The 20,041-nt window shown below is 37.8% G+C and overlaps 1 protein-coding gene across 1 annotated transcript in view; it reads right to left on the bottom strand.

Annotated features, from left to right (window-relative positions):
- The window catches only part of LOC114642235 (solute carrier family 12 member 3-like), a 40,376-nt gene extending 20,831 nt beyond the window's left edge, over positions 1–19,545 (bottom strand). The window contains exons 1-12 of the mRNA XM_051923171.1: positions 19,422–19,545; positions 17,833–18,239; positions 16,751–16,882; positions 16,189–16,264; positions 15,700–15,795; positions 15,123–15,262; positions 13,300–13,410; positions 10,718–10,829; positions 4,856–4,986; positions 3,755–3,839; positions 2,522–2,679; positions 432–539 (exon numbers count right to left, since the gene is read on the bottom strand). Of these exons, the coding sequence (XP_051779131.1) occupies positions 432–539; positions 2,522–2,679; positions 3,755–3,839; positions 4,856–4,986; positions 10,718–10,829; positions 13,300–13,410; positions 15,123–15,262; positions 15,700–15,795; positions 16,189–16,264; positions 16,751–16,882; positions 17,833–18,231 (1,548 nt within the window). The 5' untranslated portion in view covers positions 18,232–18,239; positions 19,422–19,545. The remainder of the gene's footprint in view (positions 1–431; positions 540–2,521; positions 2,680–3,754; positions 3,840–4,855; positions 4,987–10,717; positions 10,830–13,299; positions 13,411–15,122; positions 15,263–15,699; positions 15,796–16,188; positions 16,265–16,750; positions 16,883–17,832; positions 18,240–19,421) is intronic.
- Between the last annotated feature and the right edge of the window lie 496 nt (positions 19,546–20,041).

Raw genomic sequence — 20,041 nt, 5'->3', positions numbered from 1 at the left:
CTCCTGATCTAATTCAGTGTCTTGGAGCCCAGAGTCTAGCCCACATCTTTGGGTGCAAGACGGGAAGCTGCCCATGCACAGCCTCTAAAAGTTGTCAAATAAACTAACACAAACCTCTTTGGGGGTGTGGGGGGAAAACAGAAATGCCTGGAGGACACAACCCACTCCCTGCCACACACAAACACACATGAATAGGCAAACTACACACGGAAAAGGACTAGATGTAGAATTTCAGCTGGGCTTCATGAGCACCTCTTCAAACAACACATATTTTAACGAGGATTTATCATAATTATTAATTATTTTGACATTAATATTCATAAGTTACACAGTATTTTCAAATAATAAACATGACTTTTGTAACTTTTTCTAAGGATTTTACAATGTTAAAGAGCATTCATATCTGCAGGTATAATACTTGATAGAAATACCTGAAAGACTTTGGGTGCAGAGACGAGGCAGGCAAGAGCGGAGGACAATGTGGCAGCAAAAATTCCTGCTGTAATGAGTGGTCCAAATCCAGAAACCATACTCATTGCCTGAAAAAAAAAGATTCAATCAGTAGACTCAAAACCAAGGTGATGAGTAATTGAAGTGGGAATGTCTCTCAGATAGTCTGCTCTATGTTCTCATCAACATGCCATTATAATTATTCTTATATACAAAATCATAATTCTCTAAGACCTATGACCTAATTGCATAATTCTCCAAGACCTCTTTGACCTAAGACAGGGTTGTGCAACACAGAAACAACATTTATTTATTTTTTTTCTCAGTTTGCACTGGTTGCTTTTTACCAGGAATTCAACAGGTTCCTTAGGTCTTATTGTTCGATGGTCAGAACTTTATGAAATATGTATGGAGTTCCATCGAGGGCAATTTACTGAAAGTTCCTCAAGATATTTTTGGAGACCATCAAGCAGCTCCTAATGCTCTGATTATTACTAAAATCACATAAGCCTTTGTGTTCCACATGTATGAAATCTCAATCTCAAAGTCTTTTTAATTGCTTAGTTTATCTACCTGTTTGAGATATTTGCATCATCCAGAAAAGCTACATCAATGAGCAGATATAACCTCTTGCTTCTGTCGTAGAGAATGTTGTTTGATTGGTTGGCTCCAATTGTATAATTAGTGTTCACAACAAATTTGTACATAAAAGTATTATTATTATTATTAATATTGTTATGAGGTTTATTTGCCATTTTCTCCAAATCTATTAATCTAAATGTGACACCATCAGATCGAATAACTCATACCGCATGACTGATATAATTTCTGTGTTTCTAGATGTTGCTGAACCATAGATTTGAAGCAGAAACAATGAGCAGACATCAAGTTCTTGACCAAAAAAGTATATACTGCTGCTGGCACCCACAATGGTCTCAGAAATGTGTACGGTAAGGTGACAATTGATGAAAGTAATGTGCAAAAATTAATAAAAAAAGTTTAGAGAAGGAGAAACAAACACAAACCACTTAGTGGAAGCCATCGAGAGAAGTCACTGAGGAAAACCTAAACAGGGTGGACGACATGGATTTGCACAGCCTGGAGATTTTTTCAAAATGGATTTGACAAGTGGGTTCAAAGTTGGTGCAAATGTTTTGCCATTGGTGGAGGCGATTTTGAATAGAACCATGTTGAAGGCAAAGAGCTACTCTACATATGCATGTAGTTGCACATGTCTCGTGTTGTTAATAAAGAAAAAAATGATTTGACAGGCATCACTTTTTAGTAGAACTCTCATACTATTATTAACAGTTATTTGGGTTTTCTTTCTATAAAAATTTAAACTAATTCAAATCTTATGACTTTCTACATTTTCCCTGAATTCTATTGTCTCTGATTTGCAATTTGGTGAAATGTAGGCTTCCATACATTTCATGACTCACTGTGAGCCAAAGCCTATGCATTCAACATGGGATACGTGACAGGAATCTACCCTTTATAGAAAGGTAAAAATCAGAGCTCCTGGTGAAAACCCACACAAACACAAAGTGTTATATAAACTTGTTGCAGAAGGTACTGAAGATGGCCCAATGTCCAAAGAGTTGAAACCTCACTTTATCTCTATCCTTAGCTTTGAACTATTTATTTGACTACATCCACCTATTCATCCATCCATTGGTTTTATAAAGCTTTTTTATTCATTATAAGGGCTCTGAAAGATGAAACCTACCCAATCAGAATCAAAAGCAAGACAGGAATCAATGATGATCACTTCTGTATTTCATCCCAGGGCAAACTTGTGCACATGGTAGCCCTCACAAACCCTCTCTAAGCCATTAATACTTTAACACCCACATCTTTGGAAAAGTCAAGAGGAGTTTAGGAGTTATAATTCAATGAGCCTGGGTCTCAGAAGTCATGAGGCAGAAGTGACAGATTCTGAGTTATGACACCACCTCACTTATTTTCACAGTTACTAATTAATGTACATTTTTTATGTAACTGTATATCTTGCACTAATTCAACAGATCTCTGTTAGGAGTCTTCCTGTTTTCTAATGACACTGTTTTACCTGATAGTAGTTGGATAGTCCATATTGACAGTCACCAGCATCCCTGCAGTCTGTGAAATTCCATCCATAGACACATTCTGGCCCACTGCACTCTTCTGTGTTGTTGAACAGCAACGTGTCGTTAAGATTTCCTGAGGCATCACGCAATACACAAGAACCTGGAAGACGAAGGACAGAGGTTAAATAGTGCATTGTGGACTAGATTCACAAGGCCTTTGTCAATCTGCTAACTTTCATTCATTGATAATAATAATTCTTTACATTTATATAGAGCTTCTCTCACTACTCAAAGTTCTCTCCATTGCAGGAAGGACCTGGGAAGCAAACCCACAATCTCATTACTGCAAAGCAGCAGGGCTGCTATTGATGATAATCAGATTGCAAAAACCTCCAGTGTGATTTCAACCATCCATTCATCCATTCATCCATTTCTATATCCACTTGTCCATGGTTGTTACAAGCCAAAATCTAACCTGGCAGTAACAAATACAAGTTAAGATCTCCCCACGATGAGATTTCTGACAATTTCATGGACTTACTGTAACTGCATGGTGTATATGACGCATCATAATTATTCCATTTCTGCTTGTTCAGTTTCAGACAATTTCAAGTAAAAAAGTAGTTCTTTAGAAATCACATTATTTTAAATGTACCAAAATAAAATCACCTGAAGCAGTATAATGGTATTGAATAATGGCTATGGCATCAAACTGTAGCTCCAGAAGGATTCATAAAATGCTGCCATTATAAAACTGAGAGTAGAGTTCTCTTACAAGAACCTAATACAAGTCAAATTTCTATATATTTTTCTAAAAATTAATACAGCCTTTCCATATTTGATGTATGTGTGTGAAATCATTTTCAGTCCATCTTGTGAGTACACTTAATAGTAAGCACATTACTAAGCTGGGACTACAGATGTGCTCTAGTGCCACCTACTGGTAATTATAAAAAATGTAAAATAGATTTGTTGTTTGGCTCCTCATGCACATGCTTGTGGCTGGTACTGTTAAGAGGATAGAACAGAGAGTACAGTATAAAATAATATGTAAATAATTACTAATAGATGAATAATACATGCAAACTTTCAACAAGTAAAAATAAGGATAAATAACACCACATTCAGGGAATTTTAAGGGTAACCAATGCAAAAAAAATGATGTTTTCTAGTGCACCACTAAAGACTTCATAATGTATCAAGATTTTCTACTGTCTTCAATTTTAACAGCTTACCAATTGTGGCAGAAATAGCGAGGTACGAAACTGTTGTCCAGAAAATAGCCATCAGGGTGCCCTTTGGGATGGCTACAGCTGGATCCTGAAGAGAAAAAAAGTGGATTGTGTAATATAAATCAGTAAAAATATTTAAATGTATCCAATTTAAAAAACTCGTCACACACATGGGTATGAGGAGCGTTTAATGGGTTAATGCTTGGTGAATACATGGAAGAAATTAAGTGTGACACCACCACTAAGTTTTGTTTCTTATGTCTCCTTAAAATGGAGGATCAGAAAGACTGGAAGACCACTGAGGTGAGCTCCTTTCACTCCTGAAGCCATTTGCCTTTCAGTTATAACTCAATAAACTGAAGCCCTACTGGAAGAAGAGGTTTAATTATGAACCAGGTAGTGAAGACCATGAAGCTCCAAGTCTCTGAAGACCTTTCTCAACATGGGGCTAAGCCAATTGTTTTTTCAGCACGTTTGTGACTTTTTTTCTTTTCATCTATCCCCATACATCAAAATTAAACAGAGCATCCTGTGAGACTCCAACCTCCTTTGCTCATTTTACATTGTAAACATTTTTTAATACCACGCTTCTATTGTGAACATCCTCAAACTAAATTAATTTTATGTAACATTCTTCTCTCATGAATGTCATCCTAAAGTGGTTTATAAGCAGAACACTTAAGTAAGCTAGATACTTTACTGACAAATGGAGCTCAACAGAATGCTAAGCAAACATTAATGTTAAAGCTCTGCACTTCTAAAGCCCCTCAAGGTGGTTTACATTGTACTTAGGTTTATTATTAAACAATTCTGCAATTTTTAGCCTTGTTCCTTTTCTTTTACTTAATTTTAATTCCACAGAACACACATTTGCATTAATTAGTACAGTCCCCGCCATGATGTAGCACTTAAGCAACAACAAGCCCTGCTTCAAGTCAAATGTCTACACATTACACAAATCTCCCCAATAACCCACAGACCTCCTTTCTGCCTTCCTGTGCATGATCATGGTTCACAATTTGGCCTTCCCTCAAGTAAATTTTAGGATGCACCAATTGTAAAATATATACATTAATGAATATACATTATAGGCAGAGTTCTTACTTTCAAATCTCCCGAAATATTGGCTCCAGCCAGAATGCCCGTTGCTGATGGAAAAAAAATGGAAAACATCCCAAAGAAGCTGCCGGTTTCTCCTCTCCAGTCAGGAACAATGTTTTGTATGAAGATATCAGCTTTAAAAAAATGAAAAAACATTTTTCAGATTTGAATGTTTGACGACTAAAAGTTGTTATGTTTCAAATACTAACTGCAACAATCAAAAATTCAGGACAAATTAGAGACAGTAAAAATAAAAGATTTTAATTTAGATCAATAATATGCTTATCAAAAGAATAATGCATTAAAATTATATATCTATCATCTTATCAGCTTATTCCAATTGATGGTTGATGCCACTGTGACAGGCTTACCATTTTGCCTGCCAATAACCCTAAAATTGAATGAATGAAGTCCTAAAAATAAATGCATTTTCACAAAAATGGTTTTATGAGTGTCAACACTAGAAAATCAATGGTGTGCAAACCCTTCTTAAAGAAGGCTGTACTTGGGCTTTTTTGGAGTGACACTCATTCATGGATGGATCTACTATCAGGGCATTCTAAATGTGCACTAAACTGGAGGACTGGGGCTCTTATCACTACTCATAGTGCATTGAAGTCACCAAGAGGGGGCATCCACCCTGCGATTAAAAGACAGGGTATCCGCATGTAAAAATCCATCAAGGGAGAGCAAAACCCCCATCACCTCCTGCCTCTCTCACCTAGCAAGTCTTTGTTGGAGCAGAATCTCTGCACACAGTAAATGGCAGGGTGTCTGCTTGCTGCCTTGTTTAAAGTGTGAGCAACTCTCTGCTAAGGAACTCTATTCATTAAGTCACCCTCAAGCTAGCACTCATTGCTTTTTTTTAAATGTATTTTAATGATAATGGTGTTGTTTTTTAATTAGAAGATGTCTGTCATTTACCACTTGTTAAGCAGTGAAAGATGTATATACAACACGTGTTATACCTCAATGGAATACATTTCACTAACTACAGATGTATTTTTTATATTAAACTAGCTGAAATATTTAGCGTTGCCTGGGAGAAAAATAAAAATAAATGAACAAACGATGAAGACTCACTGATGTGCTTGCTTACAGTCTTGTATGTATGTTATCATCCAGTTGACGCTCAGAACCGTCCAACTCTATTTAATTTCAAAAGCAACAGGAGTGCGGTGGTGCTCAAATATAAAGAATGCTGGCAGTCACCTCCAGTTCGCCCTCTGGTGGTCGTTCCGAGTGTCAACTGGATGATAACAGGCATACAAGACCGCAAGATCACCCCCAACCCTATCCAGAAGGGGATGGGTTAGGGCTGATTTCACCCTACAGTACTTTAAGTCGACCAATGAGAAAAATGTGTACTAAGTTTCATGAAAATCGCTCCAGCCGTTCGGAAGTGATGCTGGAACATACATACATACATACATGCACACATTGACTTTTATATATATATAGACTAGCCATGTGCGCCAACTACGTCGCGCGTGTTAAAGTTGTCTGTGAAGGGCTCCCTGTTTAAACGTGGCTGCCAGTCGTGAACTGGGCCCTTCGTCGCACAGCATTATGATTTTTTATAAGGGAAACAAAATTACAAAAGAAAACCCTTGAACATTGATTCGATAGGAATGGCCTACTCAGAATCACTGTCCGAATAGTATTTATGTGGTGGTGTAGGAGCATTTCTGCTTCTCTCCATTCTCAGTACGTCTCGTTTTCACGACGCTGTCGTTTCCTTTCACGATCACTTCTCAACCTTTCTCCAATCTCGCAGGTTGCTTTGTGGCAATCCAAAGAGTAAGGCAATATACACGGAGCAATGGTTATAAAAGGGGGACACACAGGTATCCAGGCTCTTTAACACTAGAATTACCAGAGCCTACGAAAAAACTCGTAAATCCGTCCCACCTTAAATCGCGTCTTAAATCCGTTTGCACCTCTCCGCCAGAGTCCTTTGTCATTTAAATGTGCTGATAAACAAAAGCTACTAGCAGCCAGCTATTCCATCCCCCCACCGACTTAGAATGAACTTCTCCTAGCTCAAGCCTTGCCTTGATTTGATTACCTGGGATTGAAGTGGAGTTTTAGAGTGGAAATAATTCTAGCGTTATTTGGAATACACGCATTTCATGTGTGTTCCATTTCTATAGTAGGCTGTGCAAACACATTTTTAAAACAGAAACGTTTTTCATATTCTAATAGTAAATGACAAAATGTAGGCATAAACTATATAACGTATGAAGCCTGAAGTCCATATATCATCACATTCAAATATTAACAGTTCCCACACACCCAAGGTCCGCCATTCCTACATTTACGACATGTGTACTTGTTGCAGTGTACACACCTCTCTGTGCTATGGTTCCTATTACAGTGAATGAGCACCTGACACTGTACTTTCTTCCCTGGGGGAAGCTGAGGTCTTAGAATGGAAGTTTGTTGATGCTGTATCATCTTTTCTTTTTCCATCGCCTTTTCCTGTAAGAAGCGACGACGAAGTTCCTCTGCAAGGTGAGCCATGAACACTCTTCTTTTCTTAGTGGACCCCGTGCATGCCTTATACAGTACGTGTGCGTTCATTGCTGCTAGGTCAAGGATGTTGTAGAACACAGCAACCGGCCACCTGCGTGTTCCTGTTCGCACTGAACAAGCACGCGCCTTCTGGTCCATGATGTCAACGCCACGCTGGGGAAAAAAGAAAGACAAATATATGTGACATTTTGAAGAAATCATTTTATCACCAGAATAGCACCAGAATACTTCGTCACACTAATATTTTTTTCATTAGCATACCTTCATGTGGTTGTAGTCTGTGACCGTGTTTGTTTTTTTTTTTTTTATCTTGCCCAATCTCCACATCATGGCGCATTGTGCTGAGAATGCAGACAGACTTCATCTTTTTGGGCACATACACTGTCAGCATGGCACTGGGAGATCTAAACACCAGCGTGGAGAATTGTTCGTGTACTGAACTGACTTTAGCTGCAGGTGGAAGTTCCCGTCGCACTTTATTCATGGTGCCAAGCAGAGTTGTATTGCGGTGCAGCAGTCTATTAGCCAGCGAAAGTGACGTGAAGAAGTTGTCTGTTGTTACGGTTCTGCCTTTGTCCAGAAATGGCTCCATAAGCTTTATGACCACAGACTCGGAAAGTCTTTCTCCCGTGGGACGACTGGGATCTTTTCCTAAATAAGGAGTGGCATTGCACATGTACTTTGTCTCCAAATCTGCCGCAATCCAAAAAGGCAGAACCGTAACAACAGACAACTTCTTCACGTCACTTTCGCTGGCTAATAGACTGCTGCACCGCAATACAACTCTGCTTGGCACCATGAATAAAGTGCGACGGGAACTTCCACCTGCAGCTAAAGTCGTTCAGTACACGAACAATTCTCCACGCTGGTGTTTAGATCTCCCAGTGCCATGCTGACAGTGTATGTGCCCAAAAAGATGAAGTCTGTCTGCATTCTCAGCACAATGCGCCATGATGTGGAGATTGGGCAAGATAAAAAAAAAAAAAAAACAAACACGGTCACAGACTACAACCACATGAAGGTATGCTATTGAAAAAAATATTAGTGTAACGAAGTATTCTGGTGCTATTCTGGTGATAAAATGATTTCTTCAAAATGTCACATATATTTGTCTTTCTTTTTTCCCCAGCGTGGCGTTGACATCATGGACCAGAAGGCGCGTGCTTGTTCAGTGCGAACAGGAACACGCAGGTGGCCGGTTGCTGTGTTCTACAACATCCTTGACCTAGCAGCGATGAACGCACACGTATTGTATAAGGCATGCACGGGGTCCACTGAGAAAAGAAGAGTGTTCATGGCTCACCTTGCAGAGGAACTTCGTCGTCGCTTCTTACAGGAAAAGGCGATGGAAAAAGAAAAGATGATACAGCATCAACAAACTTCCGTTCTAAGACCTCAGCTTCCCCCAGGGAAGAAAGTACAGTGTCAGGTGCTCATTCACTGTAATAGGAACCATAGCACAGAGAGGTGTGTACACTGCAACAAGTACACATGTCGTAAATGTAGGAATGGCGGACCTTGGGTGTGTGGGAACTGTTAATATTTGAATGTGATGATTTTATATAGCACGGATCGGAAATCAGCAGTTCTTAACATTGCACCACGCAAGCTGTCGTATCAACCACCAACTGTAACTTGCTTTCTTTGTTCTTCGGTTATAGTCTTGAATAAAAGTGCACTTTTATTAATGTGAAACCAGCTGTGTCAGATGGGGTTGTATGGATTGATTCTGAATGCGACTGCGAGAATGAAAAGTGAATTAAAAAAAAAAAAAAAAAAGCTAACCTTTACCAGTATCATAAGTTACACCGGCTGTTACAGACTGAAATCAAATTTATGTTGTTATTCTAAAATTGTAAGAATAAGAGCAGTTCACTTCTCGAAGTGGAGCCGTGCTGGATCAAACTCACCACCCTCTAATTCCCAGTCAGGAGCTGATACCATTACGCCACCGCGGTGGTTGTAGTAAGAATGTCAATGTGGCATGCTAATGCGGCTTTTTTTTTTTAATTTTTTGAATCAAAGCGCATGTGTTCTCTTATTTGTACCTTTTGCGAATGTGTTTCTTTGATATATGGACTTCAGGCTTCATACGTTATATAGTTTATGCCTACATTTTGTCATTTATTATTAGAATATGAAAAATGTTTCTGTTTTAAAAATGTGTTTTCACAGCCTACTATAGCAATGGAACACACATGAAATGCGTGTATTCTAAATAACGCTAGAATTATTTCCACTCTAAAACTCCACTTCAATCCCAGGTAATCAAATCAAGGCAAGGCTTGAGCTAGGAGAAGTTCATTCTAAGTCGGTGGGGGGATGGAATAGCTGGCTGCTAGTAGCTTTTGTTTATCAGCACATTTAGATGACAAAGGACTCTGGCGGAGAGGTGCAAACGGATTTAAGACGCGATTTAAGGTGGGACGGATTTACGAGTTTTTTCGTAGGCTCTGGTAATTCTAGTGTTAAAGCATAAATAGGGATCACTTCACTGACATGTGAGCAAGCCATGGTACAACTGTGAGATGCGCAGCACTCGCCGGCTACAACATAACAATAATAATTTCCAGAACGTGCTGTTACGTTGTCATTCATTTTACCCACTGTCTTTCTTTCATTCATATGTTACGTAGGCACATACCTTTTATCTTCGGCAATCTCATTCTCTAACCAGGCCTCAGGAGCTAACCAGCGTAACACTGTCCACCACCCCTTTCGTTATTCCGGCACATTGTTGACATCCGTGAGTAACAACAACGTACTAAACTGGAAGGTGGTCTACGCATGCGTGGAATTTGCGGACAAACAAAGATCAAGATCCAAATGAAGATTATATATAAAGATTAGTTAATTTAAAGCACAACAATTTGTTTAGTTTGAATGTCTGTGTTTTGAGGTGTGACTGGAGTACTACAGTCTTCAGTAGTATAAGCCTGGAGGAGATTCTTAATGCAATGCCTATGTTTTATCTGTCTCTCTACTGCCATCTAGTGCTGCTTCTTCTAATTAATTCACGGACAAACAAAGATCAGGATCCAAATGAAGATTATATATAGAGATTTTCAACTGTAAACTCAATCAGGCATTTTATAAGTTGAGAACATGAATTATACATTGGCAATCATAAGATATTTTACAAGCTTAGTACTGCAGCACAAATCCTTTTTTTCATTGAAGGTCAGATACAATTGACTAGTTCAGGTGGATACTAGAATGGTAATTTTGTGTTTTTCAGTATGACATTTTATTTATCAAATCATACCATCATCCAAAGATGTTTGAATAAAAGTTTAAATGGATAAGACAGTGAGATGAAAATGTTCAAACCTCTGTAGTTAAAGAATCCTTTTGACTGCCTTTCTTCTGTAGATGGAATTACAGTTCCCACCAAGTAGTTTACGAAAGATACCAGGATAACCAGAAAGAATAAAATTTGAGCCTGCAAAGGCATAAAACAACGTAAATATGTTACTATATGTTTTTCAACAGCATTTCATCAGAGATTCTTACATTTTGTCTTCTTTTATCATTTTCATTTCACTAGTAACAATGAGCAAAACAGGCCAATCAAATACAGTTTCACAATTTTTGTTTTGTTTAATAAAAAGCAAGGAATGCTGCTCCCTAAAGCCTTTCCCACACTTCTGTGTTTACCAGTGTTATTTTCAGCAGCTGCATAAACCTATATCACACCAGTAAAATCCATTGAAATTATTCCTCTCGATCACATCGCCAAGAAAGAGTGCAGTACGTTTCTTTAAAATGTGATGTGCTGCATATTTTCCTTTCAAAGACACCCTAAAACACACCTTCATGTACTGTGTTTTCTCCACAGGAGAACTCAGTATACAGGAGGTTCCCACTGCCAAACTCCCTACTCTTGCCATTACATAGTAATGGCCTCATCCATTATACGCAACTATAAATAAATCTCTTGCCATTAATGAGTAATATGATTTAATATGGGTGTGTCCACACAGATGAACATTACAACAGTTAGATTATTTATTGACTTTGGTAGCTAGTAAGCCTATTTTTCACACAAATTTCCATTGATGGTTCTTGCAACTATGGGATTATTGGCACATAATGCTGCTAGCAACTGAATTACAAGATTTATGCAGCATAATCATTTTTGGTCCTCTATTTCTACCTATTTGCATCAACCACTAAACTAACATTGCATTAATGTTACACATTTTATACTGTTAGACATGAAGAGGTACAATGAGAGAACCAACAAGGCATTAAACTAAATAACCGTTTTTGTTAACATCTGGAACTGGCTTCTAACGTGGAGACTGATTTGAGCAAAACATGGCAACTACTACGGCCCTCCAAGGCCGAGACTTTAAACCACTGAGCCAGGCCACCAAACTTCCCTCCCCATCTTTAGATCTCTAAATTATCAAAACTGTAAGCTGAAGCTAAGCTGTAAGCTAAGAATGATCTCTAAAATCAAGTGAACTTTACAAGAAGAGTTTAAAAAATCTTCCATTCAATTCATATAAAAAAGCACAAAAGAAAATTAAAATTTATATTTCTGATTTTAATGATTAATCCAAAGAATAAAGCCATGTTTTTCAGTGCCTATTAGTTAGGGAAGATCAGTGAGCCATTTTAGCCAATAAACTGCACCTACAATTCATGAATCACACCTTGGAAACTACTGAAAATTAACAATTGTTAAATGCATTTAAACCTGACTCTAAAAACATGTTTGTATTTTCTCAAATAATTCAAGTTAATGTGTCTAAAATTGGCAAATTCTTTCAAGTACAGCTATTTAATATTCCTCAATTCGTTGATCCATTATGAAGAAGTTATCCTAACTTTTTGCCATCACTTTTCGGTTCCTTTAAGTTTTTTTTAAAGGTTTGTCATTACATTGAACTCCATATCATACTATTTACTGTAAGAGATTTTAAAGAGCAGCTTTATAAAGAAATGCAAATTCATCCATCCATCCATCCATCCTCTTCCGCTTATCCGAGGTTGGGTCACAGGGGCAGCAGCTTGAACAGAGATGCCCAGACTTCCCTCTCCCCAGCCACTTCTTCTAGCTCTTCCGGGAGAATCCCAAGGCATTCCCAGGCCAGCCGAGAGACATAGTCCCTCCAGAGTGTCCTGGGTCTTCCCCGGGGCCTCCTCCCGGTTGGACATGCCCGGATCACCTCACTAGGGAGGCGTCCAGGAGGCATCCTGATCAGATGTCCGAGCCACCTCATCTGACTCCTCTCGATGCGAGATTTATTTAATAACAATTTGCATTTCATTTTTTTTTCAAGAAATGCAAATTGTTATTAAATAAATTCAACGGTTTTAGAATGAATGAACCCAAATCTACAATATTTTAATCAGTCTCAAATAACTCATAGATGAATCAAGAGCATTAGTGCCAACAGAAAAGTAAACTTTCACCATGTTAAGACATTCTCTGACGTAACGAAAAACAGTAGCACTAATGTATGAAGGAAAAACTCATTTCTGACAGCCAACACGAAAAGTCTGGAAAAGCCAAAGGGGTTTGTAACTTTTTAAGCATATCCTTAATATCAAGAAATATATATTTTTTTGTACCGTCTCTGAAATTTTTAGTGTAGATTGTCATCTAAAATGTAGTACCTAATTGCACCTACCTATTCAATGTCAATCATGTCTTATTTATGCTTGTTCATTTATTTAGTTAATAAAATTAATTTCAGTACAACTTGTGATGGCGTTCATTCAAGATTTAAGATTATTAAAATTAAATTCAAATGCTCCTACTTGATTAGTACTGACAACGGACAGACTATTGGAAATGATTCTGGAAACTGAACAATAAAACACATACAGTCTCAGACAATTCAGTCCTAATTATTTCTGTTCAACTTTTTATTATCTTAGCTTTCAAATATTATACAGACCTTTGCTTCCCATTCCATACCAGCCAAGGAGATGCCAAGAAGCACTGTGACTGTAATCACTCCAATAATCCTGATATCATTAACAGGATCCACCATAGTAGCATTGTACTCCTTCAGAAAAAAGAAAAGAAAATGTTGTATATTACAACAATAAGCCATATTATAATGATCAACTTCCATTCATCCATTTACAGTGTAACTAGGGAGATGCAGGGTGGTGCACTGGTAGTGCTGCTACTTCACAGTGAGGAGACCAGGTTTCAAGTCCTGAGTCCTCCCTGCATGGCGTTTGCATGTTCTCCCCGTGTCTGTATGGGTTTCCTCCAGTTGCTGTGGTTTCCTCCCACAGTCCAAAAACATGCAGGCGAGGTGGATTGGTGATACTAAATTGGCACTGGTGTGTGGCCGGTGTGTGTGTGTTTGTTCCTGACTTGTGTCCTATACTAGCTGGGATAGCCCCCAGAAAGTGGGTTAGAAAATGACTAATTAGCTGGGGACATGCCGTCTCTAATTACAGTATGGAGTGCCAACCGGGAGTGACTTGCAGATGGGACACCAGTCCATAGTAAAGTGAACTCAAATTTCATTATAAAAGGCAAGTTGGAGTCATCAGTCCAAAACCACACACACATTTTGGATGTGAAAAGAAAACAAAAGACCCCATAGAAGAAAACATGCAGTTGTTAGAAGAATATATGAACTCCTTAGAAACACTAAGAAGACAAAATTTTAAACCAGGGTCCTAAAGCACTGTAGGCAGTGCCATTGACCACTATGTCACTACATACATATATATATGCTCCTATATATATATATATATAACCTACAACCTACAAAAAATATTTAAATTTAAAGTAGAGGTATCAGTTGCAAATTGACAAGAAATACTTTTAATCCTAAATTGAATGACATGGTCACAGGAATACGAAGCCTATCCTGAGAACAATTTATGCACTGGGCCATTGAAGGATTCGGTGCCAGCTCACCAAAGCCCTAATGTTTTTAACTTAACATATCTTTAGGATATGTGAGCAAAATCCATGCAGACATGGAAAAAATGTGCAAATTCTATACAGGCAGTGCTCAAGTAAATGTTTCAAAGGCCTAACCAATTGCCACTAGAACCTAAATAAAATGTTTTAGGATATATTGTAATATTTTAACCACACATTGTGTTTTTTATTTTGTAGGTAATGCAAGTTTCTAAATGCAATGTCCTTCTCTTTGTAACATAGGGTATAACATATGTTGATATTGGACTCTTCTACAGCTCCAGAGATATGGATTCCATTTTCTGGTTAGTTTGTGTGTGCAGTTTGTTGACTCACCTAATGTTAAAGTGACTTGTTGCTCACATTCCAGACATTTACATCAGTCAGTCAGTCATTTTCCAACCCGCTATATTCTAACACAGGAGCCAATCCCAGCTAACACAGGGCGCAAGGCAGGAACAAACCTGGGCAGAGCGCCAGCCCACCGCAGAACGCACACACGCTCCAAGGATAATTTAGGATCACCAATGCACATAACCTGCATGTCTTTAGACTGTGGGAGGAAACCAGAGCACCCGGAAGAAACCCACGCAGACACAGGGAGAACATGCAAACTCCACGCAGGGAGGACTCGGGAAGCAAACCCAGGTCTCCTTACTGCGAGGCAGCAGCACTACCACTGCGCCACCATGTATATGTGAGTTAGTGTGTCACACATCACATCCAGGGCTGGTTATGTCTTTGCTACCAGAACAGACTCCAGCTCTCTAAATTCCAAGAGTTTAGCTTTGTGTATTAATATAAAAACAATAATAAGCAAATAATCCTTACAATAAGCATGTCCCGCACAGTCTCAGCAAAACCCACGGTGTGCATGGCAACAGCCACAGCATTGGCAAAAGCAAAAATAAGACCAATAGATCCTCCCAGCTCTGGACCAAGACTTCTTGAAATTAGAAAATAAGTCCCACCTGAAACAGGTAATTATAAAATTGGTAATTTTACATTGTAAAAACATTGTGTGAAAGCTATATTATAATATGTTAAATTTGTGTATATAAAATGAAACTTAAGAATTTCAAAATACTTTCATTCTATAAGGGCTAATATTTGCATCATTTAAAGTAGGTAATACAGTACTAAAAAATGGTGTCATCTCATAATAAACATAATAATGACAAAATGAATCAAAACTGAGATTATTAACTAGGTAATTATTGCAGAATATTTTGCCTTGTACATTTTTCTTCATAGGCTTTTTCTTTGCTGTTATTTAAAGGTTTCTGATGACAATAAATTTATTAAACCAGAATATGAAGTATTAGCAATGTGTCCAGCACCTAAGAGAGAGTCAGAGTGTTCAGACTCACAAATACTAAACTTCTTTATAGACTTTTTCTTTTCTTACCTGCTTTCACCTTCCCATTAGTGGAGATCGCCGAAATAGATAGACCAGTAATTGTTGTCACAAGAACAGACAAAAGAATGATCAGCCATGTCAAACCTATTTATAAAAAATTTAAAAAAAATTAATTTGCAGTGTGCTCTAAGACATGCTTTAAACATGATGCCAAATTATTACTGAGTGTACAAATAAGAAGTGATGCCATACACACTAAAGAGGATTTCAGGGATTGTACTGTAATTAATCTAACTTTTAACAGGGTTTTCCTTATATACAGCAATCTTATAACTGCTTTAAATTTAAATTTACTAAAATGCATTATGTCATTTGAGTGACCAACTTATGCTTACAAATTTTAGATCATTTGCTGACTCTGTGTTCTGACCTCCAAAGATCACATGAAAAATCAATTCACCTTCACAGATCAGTAAAGTATATCATAATCAAAATCAAAAAATCTCTCTCCAGTGGGAATATCTCTGAATTATTTACCTATTCCAGCTTGTGCAGTAATCCAAGGAAGTCTCAGATAAAGGATGACACCCCATATATTTAGCATGCAACGGATCTGTAAGACAAACATAACATTGTCGCTATGATTTTTAAAATAACAAATGTTCAGTATGAGGTGACAAAAATATTCAAAATAAGTTGATATGGAACAAAGAATACATTTCCAATTAAAGATGACTAAAATGCAAGTCCAGTGATGGAACTTAAAAAAAAACAAATCTAGTGTAGGGAAAGAGTTGCAGGAAGTGTGCCAATTTAGCATCATAAATGAAGGTTATACTGATAGATAGATAGATAGATAGATAGATAGATAGATAGATAGATAGATAGATAGATAGATAGATAGATAGATAGATAGATAGATAGATAGATAGATAGATAGATAGATAGATAGATAGATAGATAGATAGATAGATAGATAGATAGATAGATAGAGCGTCATTCGTCCCCAGGGGGACATTTAGCTGAAAACACTGTAATAGAAATCATTATGGGGTAGTATACACTTTTATTTACAAAATGCTAATAAAACAACTCTTACCATGACACCTTTGATCCAGCCAAACCGCACTGGCTCTGACACAGGCTTGTCAGTAGTAGCTGCTTCCTCCTCTGACTTCTTAATGTTTACCTCGCAGATTTCAGAAACTTTGGAAAGATCCTCGGTGTTCTCCTTTACAGTGAGAAAACACAAAATACTGTATATATTGGAAAATATGACGAAAGAAATGGATGGAAGGACATAACAGCTCAAGAGAAAGCAATAACATCTACGCACCCTTCCATCCATCTATCTTCCAAACCTGCTTATCCAGAGCATGGTCACAGGGAATCTGGAGCCTATCCCAACAGGCATTGGGCTCAAGGCAGGAACAATCCCTGGACAGGACACCAGCCCATTACAGTATTCAGTAACATGGTATCCTTATTTGTCTCATGGTTTGTGTACTTTCTTTTTTTCTGTTTTCTTGTCCCCCTTTATATACAGTACATTAATATTACATGCAATATTATCATTGATGTTTGTTCCCTTACCTTCCAAATGCAGATTGTTGTACACCTAGATGTAGCTACATTGACTTTCCTCTGTTATTACGATTAGCACAGGTATCAGTAACACACAAGTGTACCTTTCTTTCCGTATTTTCAATTAGATTACTGTAACATGACAGTGAACCTACCATGAATCCTTGTCTTGAAAATCATTATCAAAACTAATCCATCACTTTATACTTTCTCCAGGGAATTTGTTGACTACACAAGACTTATATCATACCCTATATTTTTTTCTGTTCTGCTGCAAGAAATAAACATCTTTGTTGCTAATTGTAAACCGTTCAGTTTGAATACCCTTGATAAACAGTACTTAGTGAGGTTACCTATTTACACAACACTGCTTATATAATGTTTATTTATGATAACTATTTGCTGCCGAAGACACATTTTTTGTCAGATTCTCCACTTTGCCCCATCTTTTCTGATTATTTTATTTACTTGGTCTACAGTTTAGTCTTTTGATTTATGTTTCTTGCTTACAATTGTTGATCTGCTCCTTTGAATGTAATTTTTAACTTCAGAATCCCTAGCTCTCAATTGAGAAATCCCAGAATCCCTATCACTTACCTTAATGGCACTGCGTAGGACATCCAATGACGGCCTGCTTCGTTTCAAGCGACCAGGTGCCGCTGTGTTGGCGTAATGCGTGTAGTGTGGTACGACATCCAAGGTGCTATACAGAGAAAGCCGTCGGAAATCCTCTCTGGAGTCTCGGACAGACCTGACCACCTCGGCATTCTGAAGGTCACTAGGACCAAGTGGAGTCATGAAGAGTCCATCACTTTGGCTAGAAGCTGCATCACCTTGAAGTCCGTTTGCAGGCGGGGAGCCTTCTTCCTTGTAGTTGAAATTGTCGTGCAGTGGGTACCCTTGATAGAAAGTTCCCGAGTTATGCTGCACAGTAAACCGGCCGACCTGGAAAGTACCGTTGGTGCTGATATTTGGCATCGAAGCAGACACCACCATATTTTCAGCTGGAAGAAAGCAACAAATACATACAAATAATGTTATGTGAAATTTTCTGTTTGTTCTTGTAAATGGAATTCTTGGATTGAGTTCTTGACTTTTTTTTCCATTGAACCCAATTGGAAGCCAATACTGTTATCATTAGATGAACACTGAGAAGTAAATTAATAAATAAAAACGTGTTAATACTCCAGCGTTTATTAATTAATTAAATCTCTAATTCCGAACGAGTACATTAATTACATTTTGAGAATTCTACTGAAATAATGAACAACAGAATAATTAAAATAGGACAAATGACAAAAACAAATGGTTCATGAAGTCTTTGGCTGAGATTTTCAAGCAATGACATCTTTTAGGATACAGAATACAGCCAAATAGCAAGGGGATTCACTCTGAAGTACATCAGGTGTCAATGCAGCATCATCATCATAATAATAATGAACAAATTCACATGAGATATGCTGGAAATCTGACAAGACATTATTAAAAATGTTTCTAAAATGGCACTTTACTGGGCTGCTTGACAAAGATCCTTTTCATTCTGGGAATATGAAATTGGTAAATCAGTTTTTTAATGGTTCCTATGGACGAAAGAGAAATGTTTAGTAGAGGCTACCTAGCAGGATACTGACAGATCAAGAAAACCTGAACTTAGCCTGTATTGTTGCATGCAGCAAGAGTTCTTTTAAAATCAAGGACCCATTGCTGTTGCACAAATCTGTTCCCATCTATCAGTGGGCATTTATGGAACCTTTTACAGAAATACAGTACATAAAGGTTCCTTATAGAATCTTCATGCAGGATGGTTCTTTCGGGAACCGCATTACTATGAAGAACCATTTTGGCACTTTTATTTTCAAAAGTATAGTGTAGTTACCGTAATTTAATTAAAGTAGGTTTTACTAAATCGTCCGTGCTAAGCTACACAAATGTGTACTTACGCACAATTTACGTTTTGCAGTTAGCACTCATTTCTCAAAATGTCAAAAGTTTCTTTGTAGTCAGTGCTCGATAATAATCAAAGAAAACTTCAAAATAGTAAAAGTGTACTTTTTTCCCTGTAAAATTGTAGAAAACATCTTAAAACACGCTAAATTAAATGAAAATGTTAAAAAGCAACATAACCAAGCGCTACTCAAAGTGACTTGTTTTACAGCGAAAAGGTAAAAGGAATATTTTAAACGTACCTGTGCAATCAATATGATGATGTCGCTTTGAAACAGATTTTTTTCTTCTTTCTGTTCTTCTATGAAAGATTTTCCTATGCTAGAAACTTTCCTCTTCTACAAGTAACAGGCTGTCATGGCTTTTATAAAACTGCGGCTGTGTAAAGCGTTTCCATCCGTTTTATATAGGGAGGCCCTCCGCAGCACTTGACCCATACAACTCGCCCATAATGGGCGGGACACCAGACTGACTAACAGATAGCGATTAATTGTGATCAACACGCCTTTTACAAACGGCAGTCTACAGCGTTTGCGATTCGCAGCGGGAAGTGCCCTGTTTTATAAAACAACGGATTCGTCAAATCTGTACATAAACCCGTGGCCGGACTGCGTGTTGTCTGAATATGCAAGTGAATACAGTATGTACAAATAGCACCTGTTCGCAGAGTAAAAGTACGTTTATAAAATTATGTAATATTTTAAAAATAAACAAGGATGCGGCAAGTTCAAAAATATTGCATAAATTAATCTATCCGAAGTCTCCAGAAGACCGTCGCCCGCTACGAACACATTAAACAGATTATTGACGCCCACTGTGTTCTCACTTTCAGTTTGTCGCAGATTAAATGCAAAATTGTCAA

This window comes from Erpetoichthys calabaricus, chromosome 2 (assembly GCF_900747795.2).
Source record: "Erpetoichthys calabaricus chromosome 2, fErpCal1.3, whole genome shotgun sequence".
Classification (NCBI taxonomy): Eukaryota; Metazoa; Chordata; class Cladistia; order Polypteriformes; family Polypteridae; genus Erpetoichthys; species Erpetoichthys calabaricus.
Note: the sequence above shows the minus strand (reverse complement) of the source record. Positions and strands in the feature narration are given on the sequence as shown.